Raw genomic sequence first — 18698 nt, 5'->3', positions numbered from 1 at the left:
ATGCTGGGACCGGTTGCGTAATCGGTAACTATTGCCCAGTGTTGTGCTTTGGAGGTCACATGGTCATCATGACATCATCTCTTCTGTCTCAGGTCTACAGCAGCACCGAACACCTGGCCACGCCCTCCAACCTGAGCTTCTCCTCTGACCGCAGCCACAGCGAGGAGAAGGAGGAGCGGGCGGACCCCCCGGGGTCCGCCCGCTCCTCCCTGAGCCCGGCGGACGGGGAGCGCCGGCCCGCGGCTCACCTGGCCAGGTGGGTTGATGTTGTTGCCGGGTTACGGCGTCATGTGACCTCTGGTCCCAGCTGATCGACCCTCTGCTCTGTGGCCGTTGGCAGCCTCCGCCCCCGGGCGTCCTCTAGCTCCTCCCCCTCCGAGAGGAGCACCAGTCCCCTGGTGATGAGCAGCACCCACAGCCTGGAGGCCATGCCCCGCTTCGCCCTGTCCACCGACGACGAAGGTGTGTGTGTGTGTGTGTGTGTCCTCTGTGTGTGTGTGTGTGTGTTGAACATCTCCGTTACCTGTGATCCTGCAGCTGAGGTGGTCGTGTCCAACCTTCGGAGGATCAGGATCCGCAGCAACAGCACCGGAGCCAAGCACTCGTCCCCCAAGGACCCGGCCGGGCCCGCCGGGCCGCGGCGCTTCGGGAACCAGCTGGAGGTGCCGGACCGGCTGCCCTGTGGGGGGAAGGTCCCCAAATCAGCCTCCATCTCAGCCCTGTCCCTCATCATCACCACAGGTACAGGTCAACAGGTCAAACTGACTGGAGCCGCTTAGTTATGAAACACGCTAAACATACATGACCGTTCACATGTTGGGCTCACGTAGAAATGTCCTTATTTAATGAAGATCACATACCATGAATCATAATTCTCTCCATAGTTAATGTGTAGTGACTATTCTCTGGTGTTAGTGAAGTCTCTACAGAGGTGTGTAGAGGCCCATCTCCAGTGTTCTAGTGGTACATTGTGTTATCGCCTTAGAAGACTAGCGGAGGGGTAGAAAACCCTTTACACCCATTTTTATGTGAGCGCAGCTGAAAACAGTTATGCTGCTGAGAGGAGCTATAAAACTGGCCTTCCTTTGAGCCACAAGAAGAACTACATTAATATTTACTATAAACATCATTATTTATAACCTCGTTGATGTCTGGACTAGATTTTATATTCATTAGATAAATAAAAGTGAGAGTTTTCATGGAAAACACAAAATTGTCTGGAGACCCTCCTGACCTCGTGTCCTGTGGTTCCAGACGATGTGGCCGGCGGCCTGCAGCCCGGCCCCGTCTCGCCGCGCTCGCTGTCCTCCAACCCGTCGTCCCGTGACTCCTCCCCCAGCCGCGACCTGGCGCTCCGGCCCTGCAGCCTGCGGCCGCCCATCGTGGTCCGCACCACGGGGAAGAAGTCCGGCTTCACGCTGAGGGCCATCCGCGTGTTCATGGGCGACAGCGACGTGTACACGGTGCATCACATGGTGTCGGTGGGTCACGCACACAGAGACGCACACTGACACACACACAGACACACACACAGACACACACACACACACATACAGAGACACACACACAGAGATACACACACATACAGAGACAGAGACACACATACAGAGACACACACACACAGACACACACACATACAGAGACACACATACAGAGACACACATACACAGACAGACACACATACAGAGACACACACACACACACACACAAACACACATACAGAGACACACACACAGAGACACACACACATACAGAGACACACACATACAGAGACACACACACAGAGATACACACACATACAGAGACAGAGACACACATACAGAGACACACACACACACACAGAGACACACACACATACAGAGACACACATACAGAGACACACACACATACACAGACACACACACATACAGAGACACACACACAGAGACACACACACACAGAGACACACACACATACAGAGACACATACAGAGACACACACACACACACACAGACACACAGAGACACACACACACACATACAGAGACACACACACAGAGACACACACACATACAGAGACAGAGACACACACACACATACAGAGACACACACACAGACAGACATACAGAGACACACACACATACACAGAGACACACATACACAGAGACACACACACACACATACAGAGACACACACGCAGAGACACACACACACACATACAGAGACACACACACAGAGACACACACATAGACAGAGACACACATACATGAGACACACACAGACAGATACAGACACACACACACATACAGACAGACATAGAGACACACAGAGACACACACACAGACACACACACACAGACACACACATACAGACACATACAGAGACACACACAGAGACACACACACACACACACAGAGACACACACACACAGAGACACACACACACACACATACAGAGACACACACACAGAGATACACACACATACAGAGACACACACACACACACACACACACACACACACAGAGACACACACACAGACACACACACACACAGAGACACACACACACAGACACACACACACATACAGAGACACACACACACACACACAGAGACACACACACACACAGACACACACACACAGACAGAGACACACACACAGAGACACACAGACACATACAGAGACACACACACACACATACAGAGACACACACACACACAGAGACACACACACACACATACAGAGACACACATACAGACACACACACACACACAGAGACACACACAGACACACACAGACACACACACATACAGACACAGACACACACAGAGACACACAGACACACACACACAGACAGAGACACACACACAGAGACACACACACACATACAGAGACACACACACACATACAGAGACACACACACACACACAGAGACACACACACACATACACAGAGACACACACACACACACAGAGACACACACACATACAGAGACACACACACACATACAGAGACAGACACACACACACAGCTCTAAAGTGCCTCCATGTCAGTAAAGTGTGTTTCTGTTGACTCAGAGGTGACGTCATGCTCCACACTAACTCCCCCCCCAGGCTGTGGAGGAGGGCAGCCCGGCCCACCAGGCGGGCCTCCTCACCGGAGACCTCATCACCCACGTGAACGGGGAGTCGGTCCACGGCCTGGTGCACCCGGAGCTGATGGAGCTGCTCCTGAAGGTGCAGGTCCTCCCCGTCCACATTCAGGTGGCGCTCCAGTTGCTCTTCTCTAACGCAACTCCTCCTCCTCCTCCTCACTGAGCAGAGCGGCAGCACGGTGGCGCTCCAGACCATCGCTCTGGAGAACACGTCCATCGAGGTGGGTCCGGCTCGGAAGACCAAGCACAGAGGGAAGATGGCCCGGCGCAGCAAGAAGAGCAAGAGGAGAGACAACTACGACAGGTGAGGGCCGGCCCGGTGACAAGCTGCTCCTCCTGCTCCTCCTGCTCCTCACCTGGACCCTCTCTCCCGTGTCTGACTCGCCCCTCAGGCGGCGCAGCATCCTGAAGAAGCTCTCCAAGCAGAGCACCGCGCTGCACGGCAGCCGCAGCTTCAGCTCCGGCCTGCACCACTCCGTCTCCTCCAGCGAGAGTCTCCCCGGCTCCCCCACACACAGCCCGTCCCCCGGGCCGGCCACGCCCTGCCGGAGCCCCGCCCCCGACCGCCAGGCCTGCGGTGAGCGGAGCGTCGGTCGCGGCACATCTACGGAGGCGCGCCGCTCGCCCGATGTCTGACGCTCTGCTTCTGCTTCCAGACGCCGGCCACTCCCCTCAGAGCACGTCTCCGTGCTCCAGCTCTCCGAGCTCGCCGGCGGCTCACATCCGGTCCGGCTCGCTGCACGGCCTGGGCGCCAAGCTGGGCCCGCAGCGCTACACCAAGGTGGGCCGCCGCAAGTCCACCAGCAACATCCCGCCGTCGCCCCTGGCCTGCAACTCGTCGTCCACGCAGCCGCTCTCTCCTCAGCGCTCGCCCTCTCCTCTGTCCGGCTTCGCCAAAAGCCTCCACGGCAAGGCGCCGCCCCCCCCCGCCGCGGCGAGGCACGCGGTCCGGCCCCGCAGCGCCGAGCCGCCGCGCTCCCCGCTGCTGAAGAGGGTCCAGTCGGCCGAGAAGCTGTCGGGCGGCTACCACGCGGACAAGAAGTCGTACGCCTCCCGCAGGCACACGCTGGAGGTGCCGTTCTACTGCGAGGGCGAGCCGCCGGGGGAGCGCGAGGCCTCGGGCCCCCGCTGCTCCTTCCTGGGCGGATACATCGGGGGCCCGAGGCCGAGGGACTCGGAGCAGCTGGTGGTGATGAGGAAGCTCAACCTGTCGGAGCGGAGGGACTCCTTCAAGAAGCAGGAGGCGGTGCAGGAGGTGAGCTTCGACGAGCCGGAGGAGAAGAGCGGCGCCGCGGTGCAGGAGGCGCCGGACCGGCTCGACCGGACCCTCGCCGGACCCCGGGGCGGCGGGGAGGGGGAGGGGAGGTTCACGCCGGTCCCCCAGATCGCCGTGCAGGGCTCCACGGAGAGCGAGCGGGACGAGTGGGAGGCGTGTTCAGACGGAGAGGACGAGGCCCCGGGGCCGGAGGCGGGCGCCGCTTCCTGTCCGCCGGCAGGACTTCCTGTTGGCGGCCGCGGCGCCGCCGGACCCCCCGCGGAGGAGACTCCGCCAAAGGGCGTCTGAGGAGGTGCCGCCTCACGTCTCAGAAGTTAAAACTCATCTACGAATAAAAGTAGGAGAAGATTTTACTTGAATTTTTTATCTGTAAATATTTGTCGACATTTTGGTCTTATTTATTACTTTGGTGGACGCGCCAACGGGGACGTTCTCCTAGATGACGTTCTCCTAGATGACGTTCTCCTCGGGGACGTTCTCCTAGATGATGTTCTCCTAGGGGACGTTCTCCTAGGGGACGTTCTCTTCGGGGACGTTCTCCTCGGGGACGTTCTCCTAGGGGACGTTCTCCTAGGGGACGTTCTCCTCGGGGACGTTCTCCTAGATCACGTTCTCCTAGGGGACGTTCTCCTCGGGGACGTTCTCCTAGATGACGTTCTCCTCGGGGACGTTCTCCTAGGGGACGTTCTCCTCGGGGATGTTCCAGGCTTTTTTATGCCTGACGTGGTTTTATGTCTCGACTGTTTTTTGTATGACGTTCTCTAGATAGCGGTAGTGGCGGGGGCAGTTGAGGAACTCCAGGATGTTGAGGGCACCAGGGTTTCGCTGGGGGTCTCATGAACTCCGGAGCGTGAGGAACCCGGTCAGAACACGCTTCACACGCCTTAGTCTTTGGGTCACTGGGCGATGCAGGAACCAGCTGCTGCTCCACCACTCATGGAACTCATCGCTGGGAAGGAGTCACTGAATCATGACTGACGGATATATTTATTTATATATAAAGAAATGGATTTGTTACTACGTCAATTTACTGAAAAACAAGTTGTGCTATCGATGTATCTTCAGATCTTCAGGGCGTGCTGAAGGACTCGATGCACATTGAAGGTTTGAGGCAGCAGGACTTACGACATCAGAGCCGTGACATCAGAGCCGTGACATCATGACATCAGAGCCATGACATCATGACATCAGGCATGGAATCAGCTGTTTTAGGTGTTTGTCTTTGTCTTCTTCACGTGACATCATCTTTTGTCCCCGGTCGTTCCTCGTCTAGAGACGAAGACATCACGCCGCCACGGCGCCCAGTGGAGACGCTTTGTTTACAACACGTGTACTGAACACGCGTGTGACACGGTCTGGCATCAGAGCCCTTGATACAGAGGGAAGACCGCGGAACAAACAGCTTATTGTTCTATCAAACCGGTTTTAAATGACAGAAAGAATCCTACACCAAGCTGAGACTAAACAAAGTAGGGATCGTTTACATGTTTTACATGTTTTACAGCTCCGCCTCTAAATCTGGAGGCGGCTGCACTGACACTAGAGAAGAAGAACACCTTGTTACCGTGGCTGAGAGGACAGTTTTGTCTGAAACAAGGTATTTTTGTTCCAACGTGTTATTACCGTGGGAGGACAGTAATATCGACAAAAGGTAACACCGTGGGGCGTGCTGAGAGACAGTAAACAAGGTAACAGCTGTTTTTAGGTATTTTGTCTTCTTCGTCTTCTTTTGCGCGTCACCGTCTGAGAGGCGGGGCTGGCAATAAATACGGGGTATTTACCGTGGAGAGCAACAAGGTAACACCCGCGGTTCTGTGATGTGACCGTGGCTGAGAGGACAGTAAACAAGGTAACACCGTGTTATACCTTTGAGAGAGGACAGAAACAGGTAATTTAGCACCGCTGAGAAGAAGTCAGGTACAGTGTTACCTGCAGGAGGACGATAAAAGGTAACACCGTGTTACCGTGGCTGAGAGGACAGTAAACAAGGTAACACCGTGGCTGAGAGGACAGTAAACAAGGTAACACCGTGTTACCGTGGCTGAGAGGACAGTAAACAAGGTAACACCGTGTTACCGTGGCTGAGAGGACAGTAAACAAGGTAACACCGTGTTACCCAAATGAGGCCAGTAAACAAGGTAACCTGTTGCCGTGGCGAGACAATGTAAATAAGGTAACACCGTGTTACAAGCTGAGAGGACAGTAAACAAGGTAACACCGTGTTACCGTGGCTGAAAGAGTTAGTAATAAGGTAACACCGTGTTACCGTGGCTGAGAGGACAGTAAACAAGGTAACACCGTGTTACCGTGGCTGAGAGGACAGTAAACAAGGTAACACAACTAGGTGAGCCCTGTGCACTCTTGTAACATTTCTCCAGGTGCACATGTCGTCCAGGGGAAGTGATGCAGGTGTTTACATGAGGAGCTCCGTGTGTAACGGCTCCATGCTTAGAGCATCACGTGAGTCGTCCTTCCGGCGTGTTGGAGACGCGTCGCAGTGCATGACACCGCTCCTCAGAACCCGGTTTCTGAGTAAATGATCCTAACCACGTGACATCTGCAGGCTGCACGGCTGACCGCAGCCACTAGAGGGCGGCGGAGGTGCTCAGCTGGTGTTAAACTTCTCTTGAAGAACGACGTGCAGGTCGGACCACTGCGCATGCGTTCTCTGGACTGTTCAGTGCATGCTGCACACCTCTGTACCCCGTGGTCGCATGGTATACCGGCGTTGTAGCCCTGGACTGTTTTCATGTGCAACAAATAAATTTGTATTTCTCTCATTTGACTCCTCAATCTGACTTGTATGTACTTTATTATTCAAATTCAAACTTTCTATTCCAGACTCTGTTAGTACACACCATTAAATATAATAACATATATAGACCTATACATGTCTTTATAAATAGACAGATCTACCAATACTGGGACTCGGAGTGGAGGAACTAAACTTTTATTTTGATAAAAACAAGATTATTTCATAATTTGTACAAGGAAGACATGTTGAAATATAAAAACGGAACATTAATATAAGTATAATTCAGTATAATTGAATGGTAAACAAGTCAATTTTCCAGTGAATAATCGCTTCGGAGCTGCCGGTTCTCCGCCTGGCCGCCAGGTGGCGCTCGCGCGCGGAGCCCCGCTGTTCCCGCCGCAGAAGAAGAAGGAGCGCCGTGTCCTTCACAACAGCCAACATGGCGACCGCGACCAAAATCGTCCAGAGAATCAGAAACTTTCTGGCAGGGGTGAGAAACACAAGCAGAGACACAAGCAGAGACACAAGCAGAGACACAAGCAGAGACACAAGCAGAAACACAAGCAGAGACACAAGCAGAGACACAAGCAGAGACACAAGCAGAGACACAAGCAGAGACACGTCATTCATCCCGAGCGACGAGAAGGAGTCTGAGTATTGTATTATTATTAGAGTTCCTCTCGAAAAGTCGAGCTAGCGTTAGCTTTGAAGACGAGTCTGATAGCTAACGCCACACAACGATGACAGTCAGGGGTTAAACTGTGTTTATTGTGTTTGTTGTGTTTATTGTGTTTGTTGTGTTTGTTGTGTTTGTTTCAACGTTATTTCTTTTCCAGCACAACTTGCAAGCCAAACTGCAGCTGAGATATGAGGAGATAGCAAAGAGGTGAGACCTAAAGAAGATAAAGACATTTACACTGACCGGCTAGGAGAGACATTGAAGTAGCATGATGCTATTGAAGTGGCATGATGTCATTGAAGTGGCATGATGCTGTGAGTATGATGCTATTGAAGTAGCATGATGCTATTGAAGTGGCATGATGTCATTGAGTGTGTGATGCTGTGAGTGGCATGATGTTATTGATGACATGATGATGCTATTGATGGCATTCTTTATTGGAAATGACATGTGATGCTATTGAAGTGTGATGCTGTGGTGGCATGATGTTATTGAAGTGGCGTGATGCTGTGAAGTGGCATGATGTTGTGAGTGGCATGATGCTATTGAGTGGCAGTGTTATTGATGGCAGTGCTGTTGGAGTGGCATGATGTTATTGAAGTGGCATGATGCCGGTGATGTGGTATATTGAAGTGGCATGATGCTTTGAGTGGCATGATGTGTTAGTGGTGCTGTTAGTGGCATGCTGTTGGTGGCGTGCTGTTGGTGGCAGTGCTGTTGAGTGGCGTGATGCTGTTGAGTGGCATGATGTCATTGAAGTGGCGCCGGGTATTGAAGTGGCATGATGCCGTTGAAGTGGCATGATGTTATTGAAGTGGCATGATGCTGTTGGTAGCATATTCTTTATTGAGTGGCATGTGATGTGTTGAAGTAGCATGATGTGAGTAGCATGATGCTATTGAAGTGGCATGATGTTATTGAAGTGGCATGATGTCATTGAAGTGGCATGATGCTATTGAAGTGGCATGATGCTATTGAAGTGGCATGATGCTATTGAAGTGGCATGATGCTATTGAAGTGGCATGATGCTGGCCAGGTAGCGATGTCATATTGAAGTAGCATGATGCTATTGGCGGTATGATGTTGAAGTAGTATGATGTTGGCTGGCTAGCATGATGCTGAAGCGGTGCATGATGCTATTGAAGCGGCATGATGCTATTAGCGGCATGATGGCTGAAGTGGCATGATGCTATTGAGTGTGATGCTGTTGGTGGCGATGTTGTTGAGTGGCATGATGTCATTGAAGTGGCATGATGCTGTTGAAGTGGCATGATGCCGTTGAAGTGGCATGATGCTGTTGAAGTGGCATGATGTTATTAGCGGTAAGGATGTTATTGAAGTGGCATGATGCTATTGGTGGCATGATGCTGTTGGTGGCATGATGTTATTGAAGTGGCATGATGCTGAAGGGTATGATGCTGTTGGTGGCGTGGTGGCGCGGTGTTGCAGTGAGTGGCAGTGCCATTGCGGATGCTATTGAAGTGGCATGATGCTATTGAAGTGGCATGATGCTATTGAAGTGGCATGATGCTATTGAAGTGGCATGATGTCATTGAAGTGGCATGATGCTATTGAAGTGGCATGATGCTATTGAAGGCGCGATGCGCTAGTTAGCACATGATGCTATTGAAGTGGCATGATGTCATTGAAGTAGCATGATGCTATTGAAGTGGCATGATGCTATTGAAGTGGCATGATGTTATTGAAGTGGCATGATGCTATTGAAGTGGCATGATGCTATTGAAGTGGCATGATGCTATTGAAGTAGCATGATGCTATTGAAGTGGCATGATGTTATTGAAGTAGCATGATGATGCTATTGAAGAGTGGCATGATGCGGCGGTGGCATGATGTTGTATTGAGTGGCATGATGCTATTGAGTGGCGTGATACTGTTGAGTGGCATGATGCTGTGAGTGGCATGATGTCATTGAAGTGGCGTGCCGTTGAAGTGGCATGATGCCGTTACAAGTAACGTGATGCCGTTGAAATGGCATGATGCGTTAGTGGCATGATGCTATTGAAGTAGCATGATGCCGTTGAAGTGGCATGATGCGTTGAGTGGCGCGATGCTATTGAAGCATGATGCTGTTGAAGTGGCATGATGCTAATAGCCAGCATGACATTGAAGTGTTGATGCTGGCTGAAGTAGAAGGATGCTATTGAAGCGGCATGATGTTATTCATTGGTGGCATGATGCTATTGAAGTGGCATGATGTTGTTGATGCTATTGAGTAACGTGATGCTGTTGAAGTAGCATGATGCTATTGCAGTGGCATGATGTCATTGGAAGTGGCATGCTGATGTTATTGAAGTGGCATGATGCTGAAGTGGCATGATGCTGCTGAAGTGGCGGCTGATGTTGTTGGAAGTAGCATGATGCTATTGAAGCGGTATGATGTTATTGGCGCATGATGTTATTGAAGCGGCATGATGTTATTGAAGCGGCAGGAGCGTTATGGGTATGATGTTATTGAAGTGGCATGATGCCATTGAAGGCAATGATGCTGAAGTGGCAAGGATGCTAAAGTGCAGCGATGTTGTTGAAGTGGCATGATGCCGTTGAAGTGGCATGATGTTGTTGAAGTGGCATGATGCCGTTGAAGTGGCATGATGCCGTTGAAGTGGCATGATGCCATTGAAGTGGCATGATGCTATTGAAGTGGCATGATGTTATTGAAGTAGCATGATGCTATTGAAGTGGCATGATGTTGGCTGAAGCGGCATGATGCTATTGAAGCGGCATGATGCTATTGAAGTGGTATGATGTCATTGAAGTAAGGCGATGTTATTGAAGTGGCATGATGTTATTGGAAGTGGCATGATGCTGGCTAAGCAGCATGATGCTATTAGCGGTAAGATGTTATTGAAGTAGCATGATGCTATTGAAGTGGCGCGATGCTATTGAAGTGGCATGATGCTATTAGCGGCAAGGATGCTATTGAAGCGGCGATGTCATTGAAGTGGCATGTGATGTTGGCTGAAGTGCATGATGCCGCTGGCGGGTGCGATGCCGCCAGCGGCAAGCGATGCCGTTGAAGTGGCATGATGCCGTTGAAGTGGCATGATGCTGTTGAAGTAGCATGATGCTATTGAAGTGGCATGATGTTATTGAAGTAGCATGATGCTATTGAAGTGGCATGATGTTATTGAAGTGGCATGATGCTATTGAAGTGGCATGATGCCGTTGAAGTGGCATGATGCCGTTGAAGTGGCATGATGCCGTTGAAGTGGCATGATGCCGTTGAAGTGGCATGATGTTGTTGAAGTGGCATGATGCCGTTGAAGTGGCATGAAAGCCGTTAGCGGCATGATGCCGTTAGCGGCGGCGATGCCGTTGAAGTGGCATGATGTTGTTGAAGTGGCATGATGCCATTGAAGTGGCATGATGCCGTTGAAGTGGCATGATGCCGTTGAAGTGGCATGATGTTGTTGAAGTGGCATGATGCCGTTGAAGTGGCATGATGCCATTGAAGTGGCATGATGCTATGAGTGGCATGATGTTGTTGAAGTGGTGCTGTGAGTGGCATGATGCTGTTGAAGTAGCATGATGCTATTGTGAGTGGCATGATGCGTTGAAGTGGCATGATGCGTTGAGTGGCATGATGCTGTTGAAGTAACTGATGCCGTGAAGTGGCATGATGTTATTGAAGTGATGGCATGGTACTGTATTGACTGGCGCCGACATTATTCAGTGGCATGATGTTGTTGAAGTGGCATGATGCCGTTGAAGCATGATGCTATTGAAGTGGCATGATGCTATTGAAGTGGCATGATGCTATTGAAGTGGCATGATGTCATTGAAGTGGCATGATGCTATTGAAGTGGCATGATGCCGTTGAAGTGGCATGATGCCGTTGAAGTGGCATGATGCCGTTGAGTAACATCGTGCGTTGAAGTGGCATGATGCCGGTGGTAGCATGATGCTATTGGTGGCATGATGCTATTGAAGTGTGATGTTATTGAGTGGCATGATGCTAACTGTGGTAATGATGCTGTTGGAAATTGGCATGATGCTGGCGGGTGGCGGTGCTGTTGAGTGGCATGATGTCATTGAGTGTGATGCTGTGAGTGGCATGATGCTGTGAAGTGGCAGTGCTGTTGAGTAACATGATGCTGTGAAGTGGCATGATGTGTGAAGTAGCATGGTGCTGTTGGAGGTGGCATGATGCTACAGAGGCATGATGCTGAGTGGCATGATGCTGTGGGTGGCATGAAGTGTCATTGGTGGCATGATGCTGATGATGGCATGATGCGTTGAAGTGGCATGATGCGCGAAGTGGTGCATGATGTTATTGAAGTAGCATGATGCTGGGTTGAAGTGGTGGCGATGCTGGCTGAAGTGGCATGATGTCATTGAAGTGCATGATGTTGGCTGAAGCGGCATGATGCTGAAGTGGCATGCGATGCCGCTGAAGTGGCATGATGCTGCTGGAAGTGGCATGATGCTGGAAGCAGTATGATGCTGTCAAGTGGTATGACAGTTATTGAAGTAGCATGATGCCGTTGAAGTGGCATGATGCCGTTGAAGTGGCATGATGTTGTTGAAGTGGCATGATGCCGTTGAAGTGGCATGATGCCGTTGAAGTGGCATGATGCCGTTGAAGTGGCATGATGTTGTTGAGTAACGTGATGCTGTGGGTAGCATGATGTTGTTGAAGTGGCATGGCGATGCTGTGTGGTGGCATGATGCGTTGAAGTGGCATGATGCGTTGGTGGCATGATGCTTACGTTGATGGCATGATACGTTGAAATCAACGTGATGTTGGTGGTGGCATGATGCCATTGAGTGGCGCATGATGCCGTTGAAGTGGCATGATGCCGTTGAAGTGGCATGATGCCGTTGAAGTGGCATGATGTTGTTGAAGTGGCATGATGCTATTGAAGTGGCATGATGCTATTGAAGTGGCATGATGCCGTTGAAGTGGCATGATGCCGTTGAAGTGGCACAGTGCGTTGGTAATGATGCTGCATTGGTAGCATGATGCTATTGAAGTGGCATGCTATTGAAGTAGCATGATGCTATTGAAGTGGCATGATGTTATTGAAGTAGCATGATGCTATTGAAGTGGCATGATGCTATTGAAGTGGCATGATGCTGTTGAAGTGGCATGATGCCGTTGAAGTGGCATGATGCCGTTGAAGTGGCATGATGTTGAGTGGCATGATGCTATTGGTGGCATGTGATGCTATTGAGTGTGATGCTGAGTGGCATGATGCTATTGAGTGGCATGATGTCATTGGTGGCATGATGCTGGTGAGAGTGGCAGTGCCGTTGAGTGGCGTGATGCCGTTGAGAGCCAGCATGATGCCGTTGAAGTGGCATGATGCGGTTGGTGGCATGATGATGTTGGTAGCATGATGCTCTGGTGCTGATGCTGTTGAAGTGGCATGATGCTATTGAGTAGCGATGCTGTTGAAGTGGCATGATGCTATTGAAGTGGCATGATGCCGTTGAAGTGGCATGATGCCGTTGAAGTGGCATGATGCTGTTGAAGTAGCATGATGCTATTGAAGTGGCATGATGCTATTGAAGTGGCATGATGTCATTGAAGTGGCATGATGCCATTGAAGTGGCATGTGTGATGGGTGAAGTGGCATGATGCGGGTGAAGTAACATGGTAAATTGAGAGTGACATGATGCTGTTGGAAATGATGCTGTGGAAGTGGCATGATGTTGTGGTAACGTGCTGTGAAGTGGCATGATGTTATTGAAGTGGCAGTGCTATTGAAGTGGCAATCGTTGGGCGTGATGCCGTTGTGATGGCATAATTGAAGTGGCATGATGTTGTTGAAACGGCATGATGCTGTGAGTGGCATGATGCTGTTGAAGTGGCATGATGCCATTGAAGTGGCATGATGCTGTTCCAGAGTGGCATGGTCTCTGTTGAAGTGTGATGTTATTGAAGTAGCATGATGCTGAGTGTGTTGTGTAGTGGCATGATCTGCTGTTAGGTGGCATGATGCTGAAGTGGCATGATGCCGTTGCAGTGGCATGATGCGTTTGAAGTGGCATGATGTTTGTGGCTGATGCGTTGGGGTGGCATGATGCGGTTGAAATGTTTGTGATGTTGTTGAGTGGCATGATGCGTTGAAGTGGCATGATGCCGTGAGTGGCATGATGCTGGTGAGTGGCGTGATGTTGTTGAGTAGCATGATGCTATTGAAGTGGCATGATGTCATTGTGTGGCATGATGCTATTGAAGTGGTGCGGATATGATGCCCGTTGAAATGTTGATGCCGTTGGTGGCATGATGTTGTTATGCTGGTGGTGGCATGATGCTATTGAAGTGGCATGATGCGTTGGTATCGGCATGATGCGTTGGTGGCATGATGTTGTTGGGCGGCATGATACTTGCATTGAAGTGGCGTTGGTGGCATGATGCGTTGAGCATGATCCTCTTGCGTTGAAATTGGCATGATGCTATTGAAGCGGCATGATGCTATTGAAGTGGCATGTGGTAGCATGATGCCGCTGAAGTGGGTATGATGTCGTTGAAGTATGATGCCGCGAAGTGGCATGATATTGAAGTAGCACAGATGCGGTTGCGGCATGATGTTATTGAAGTAGCATGATGTTATTGAGTAACGTGATGCTATTGAGTGGCATGATGTTGAAGTGGCATGATGCTGTTGAAGTGGCGATGCGTGATGGCAGATGTCGCTGGCGGCATGATGCTATTGATGGCAGTGTCATTGAAGTGGCATGATGCCGTTGAAGTGGCGCCGGTGCGTTGAAGTGGCATGTGATGTTGGTAGTGGCGATGCGGTGACGTTATCATTGAGTGGCATGATGCTGTTGAGTGGCATGATGCGTTGGTGGCATGATGCGTTGAAGTGTGTGATGCTGTTGGTGGCATGATGCTGTTGAAGTGGCATGATGTTGGCGTGATAGCAGTGCTATTGGTGGCATGATGTTATTGAAGTGGCATGATGCTGTTAGGGCATGATGCTGTTGAGTGGCATGATGCGTTGAAGTGGCATGATGATGCGTTGATCAACATGATGCGTTGAAGCGGGCGACGCTGTTGGAAGGGCATGATGTCATTAGCGGATGCCGTTGAAGTGGCAGCATACGTTTGGAAGTGGCATGATTGCTGAAGTGGCATGATGCTGTTGGAGTGGCATGATGCTATTGAAGAGGCATGATGTTATTGAAGTAGCATGATGGCTGAAGTGGCATGATGTTATTGAAGCGGCATGATGCTATTGAAGTGGTGCGGATGTTGTTGAAGTGGCATGATGTCGCTGGAAGTGGCATGATGTCGCTAGCGGCATGACAAGCCGCTGGAAGTGGCATGATGCTATTGAAGTGGCATGATGCTATGGTGTTATTGAAGTCTGATGGAACTGGCTCACCTGCCTCGACAGGTGAACTCGGGGACATGAAGCTGTAATCTGTGCCCTGCGGTGTGTCTGTCGGCTCCTGTCTGCTCTGTTCCAGGCCAACTAATGACACTGATGACTGTTGCAAAGCTTTTTATAATACATCATTATGTTTTAGCACCAATAAGCCTCAGCGTCAGGGACCTGTTCCTCAAGCCCTTATAGGTATTACATCATGCCTCCACCACCTGCAGCTAATGCAATAAACACAAGTGATGCAATAAGGGCTTGAAGCTCCTGACGAGAGGGAAGGTGCTGGTGAAACACTCGGGTCCATCGTATCCGGACAGCGGGGTGCACAGGTATGTTCTGATCAGGTGTGTCTCTGCAGGACGCAGCGCTCTGCCCCCGTACAGGCTGCCCGAGCCGAGCCTGCGTCACAATGCGCCAGCAGCACCACTACTTCGGCCGAGACGGGCGCAGAGAGTCGGTCCCGGCCACGGTCGTCATGTCTTCTCAGAAAGCTCTGACAGCCGGCAGGTAGAGGACTCGGCGTCTCCAGGGGCGACGGTGGGAAGAAATATACACGTGTAGATCGAGAGCGACCTTTGACCTGCCAACCGGAGCTCTGTGTTCCTGCAGTAGCTGTAAAAGCTTTGGTCGATTCACTGCTTACAAACAACTCATGAGAGAAAATCTAGTTCTGACATGGAGGAAGCTAATCGCTACGTGAGTCGCGTGATAATCACAATCAAATGACACGCAGCTCCACTCATAGTTGCTGGATCCATCATCTGGCTTTGCTGGAATATGAGAGTAAAAATAGAGGAACTCATTTTAAAACCTCAAACGTCTGTAAAGTGAATTCAACAACTGAATCATAGACTTTACTCCTTGTTCAGGGACATATTCTGTGTGAAGTCGATATTTAAGTCCCACTGGACACGTCTTGACTCCTTTGATCTCTTCTGACCTCTTCTAGTCAAGGTGCTGCAGTCTCATCTCTTCCAGTGACGCCCGGTCCTGTGTACAAGGAGCTGGAGCTGTCGACAGACCAGCCGTACCTCTGAGGATCAACCCCAACCACCTCTGAGGAGCAACCCCGACCACCTCTGAGGATCAACCCCGACCACCTCTGAGGAGCAGATCAACCCCAACCACCTCTGAGGATCAACCGCAACCACCTCTGAGGATCAACCCCGACCACCTCTGAGGATCAATCCCGACCACCTCTGAGGAGCAGATCAACCGCAACCACCTCTGAGGATCAACCCCGACCACCTCTGAGGAGCAGATCAACCCCGACCACCTCTGAGGAGCAGATCAACCCCGACCACCTCTGAGGATGAACCCCGACCACCTCTGAGGATCAACCCCAACCACCTCTGAGGATCAACCCCAACCACCTCTGAGGAGCCGATCCCCCTAACATCCACCTGCATTTGTTGGCTGTACTATAGAAAATGTGAATAAAATGTGTTCTATTTATATTGTGGTCATACATGCGATATACATAAAGTTATTATTAATATGATTATTATTGTTATACTGTATTGAGAACTACCAATTTGAAATATTCTTACAAAAAAACGTAAACTGTTTAAATTTGATTGCAATTAGCTGAGAGGAAAACTACATGAAATATTTAATGACATCTTAAATTGATCTTCATAACGAGCAGGCGTCCATGGGGTCAACGCCTCCTGTCATTGAGATTATTTTGGTTGTGGACCCTGGATTACGTCACATTACAAACCACACAAACATTACATGTAGCGAGTTATCAGAGAGGTCGTCGTCATGCTTGTAGTTTAACGACCCCGGGTCCTTGAGTGTGTCCCGAATGTCTCAGTCCAGTTGAGACTCACAGCATCAACACACCTGCACAGGTGATGACGTTTATTCTCAACAGGCATCTCAAAGCCACCTGGAGGAGGTCCACCACTGCAGAGCTTCATGAACGAGTCGTTTGAAGAGCAGAGACCGGACAACTCAACTACAGGTGAGTCTGACTGAGGGATGAGGATCCAACACGCTGTGTTATATAATATATAAACTATGAAAGTAGCCTACACTTTAATATATAAACTATGAAAGAAATGGTACTTATAATATATAAACTATGAAAGTAGCCTATACTTTAATATATAAACTATGAAAGTAGCCTATACTATAATATAAATGGCAAAGTAGCCTATACTATAACATATAAACTGCAAAAGTAGCTTACTCTTTTAATATATAAACTATGAAAGTAGCCTATACTTTGTAATATATAAACTATGAAAGTAGCTTCATAATATAGGTAAACTATGAAAGTAGCCTATAGTATAATATATAAACTATGAAAGTAGCCTATACTATTAATATATAAACTATGGTGAAAGAAATATACACTTATAATATATAAACTATGAAAGTAGCTTCATACTTTAATATATAAACTATAAGAAAGTAGCCTACACTTTAATATATAAACCAGAAGAAATATACTATAATATATAACCATGAAAGTAGCCTCTACACTTTTAATATATATAAAACTATGAAAGTAGCCCTATACTTCAATATATATATAACTATATGTGAAAGTAGCCTATACTATAATATATAAACTATGAAAGTAGCAGCTATACTTTACTAAATATATAAACTATGAAAGTAGCCTATACTTTAATATATAAACATTATAGAAAGTAGCCTATACTACTTTAATATATAAACTATGAAAGTAGCTCTATACTTTATATATATATAAACTATGAAAGTAGCCTATCACACTTTAATATATAAACTATGAAAGTAACCTCATACCTTTAATATATAAACTATGAAAGTAGCCTATACTTTAATGTATATAAACTATGAAAGTAGCCTATACTTTAATATATAAACTATGAAAGTAGCCTATACTTTAATATATAAACTATGAAAGTAGCCCATACTTTTAAATATATAAACTATGAAAGTGTAACTTTTATATCTATGGTGTAAATTTAAAATATTTGGTGTTTCTTTTATATCTTGAAAATTCCTAAAAATTATAAAATTGAAAGTACCCTTCTTAAAATTTAAAAAAAAATTTTTTTTTTGGGGTTTAAATATATAAAAAGAAAGGCCAAAATTTTAAAAAAAAAAATTTTTTTTCCCCAAAAAAAACCCCCAAAACCTTTTTTTAAAAAAAATTTTTTTTTTTAAAAAAAAAAAACCCCTTTTTGGGAAAAAATTAAAAAAAAACCCAAAAAAAAAAGGGGGGAAATTAAAAAAAAAATTTATTTTAAAAAACCCCAAAAAATTTAAAAAAAAAAATTTTAATTAATAAATTTTGAAAAAAAATTTTTTAAAAAAAGGGGTTTTTAAAAAAAAAGGGGGTTTTTTTTTTAAAAAAGGTTTCCCCAAAAAAAAATTTTTAAAAGGGCCAACCAAATAAAAACGGGGGAAAGGGTAGCCTTCCCTTTAAAATTTTTGGGGGGAAAAAAAAAATTTTAAAAAAAAAAAAATTTTTTTTTTCCCCTTTTTTTTTTTAAAAAAAA

The 18698-nt window shown here is 48.3% G+C and overlaps 1 protein-coding gene and 2 long non-coding RNA genes across 5 annotated transcripts in view; all 3 read left to right on the top strand.

Moving 5' to 3' along the window:
• mast3b (microtubule associated serine/threonine kinase 3b) overlaps positions 1 to 4754 on the top strand; it is a 31730-nt gene extending 26976 nt beyond the window's left edge. For all 3 annotated transcript variants that reach the window (XM_056414696.1, XM_056414695.1, XM_056414698.1), the window contains 8 exons: positions 93 to 256; positions 341 to 462; positions 538 to 741; positions 1255 to 1481; positions 3090 to 3212; positions 3298 to 3434; positions 3523 to 3707; positions 3787 to 4754. In XM_056414696.1, coding sequence (XP_056270671.1) covers positions 93 to 256; positions 341 to 462; positions 538 to 741; positions 1255 to 1481; positions 3090 to 3212; positions 3298 to 3434; positions 3523 to 3707; positions 3787 to 4694 — 2070 coding nt within the window. In that variant the 3' untranslated portion in view covers positions 4695 to 4754. The remainder of the gene's footprint in view (positions 1 to 92; positions 257 to 340; positions 463 to 537; positions 742 to 1254; positions 1482 to 3089; positions 3213 to 3297; positions 3435 to 3522; positions 3708 to 3786) is intronic.
• A 2641-nt stretch (positions 4755 to 7395) lies between these two features.
• Positions 7396 to 15563, top strand: LOC130193996 (uncharacterized). Its single transcript, XR_008831762.1, has 3 exons — positions 7396 to 7651; positions 7998 to 8047; positions 15543 to 15563. It is a non-coding gene; the product is annotated as an uncharacterized LOC130193996 (long non-coding RNA).
• A 57-nt stretch (positions 15564 to 15620) lies between these two features.
• LOC130193995 (uncharacterized) lies at positions 15621 to 16653 on the top strand. Its single transcript, XR_008831761.1, has 2 exons — positions 15621 to 15705; positions 16148 to 16653. It is a non-coding gene; the product is annotated as an uncharacterized LOC130193995 (long non-coding RNA).
• Positions 16654 to 18698: the final 2045 nt, after the last annotated feature.

The sequence above is a fragment of the Pseudoliparis swirei genome, chromosome 5, assembly GCF_029220125.1.
Source record: "Pseudoliparis swirei isolate HS2019 ecotype Mariana Trench chromosome 5, NWPU_hadal_v1, whole genome shotgun sequence".
Taxonomy (NCBI): domain Eukaryota; kingdom Metazoa; phylum Chordata; class Actinopteri; order Perciformes; family Liparidae; genus Pseudoliparis; species Pseudoliparis swirei.
The sequence above is the reverse complement of the archived record's forward strand: the minus strand, read 5'-3'. Positions and strand labels throughout refer to the sequence as shown.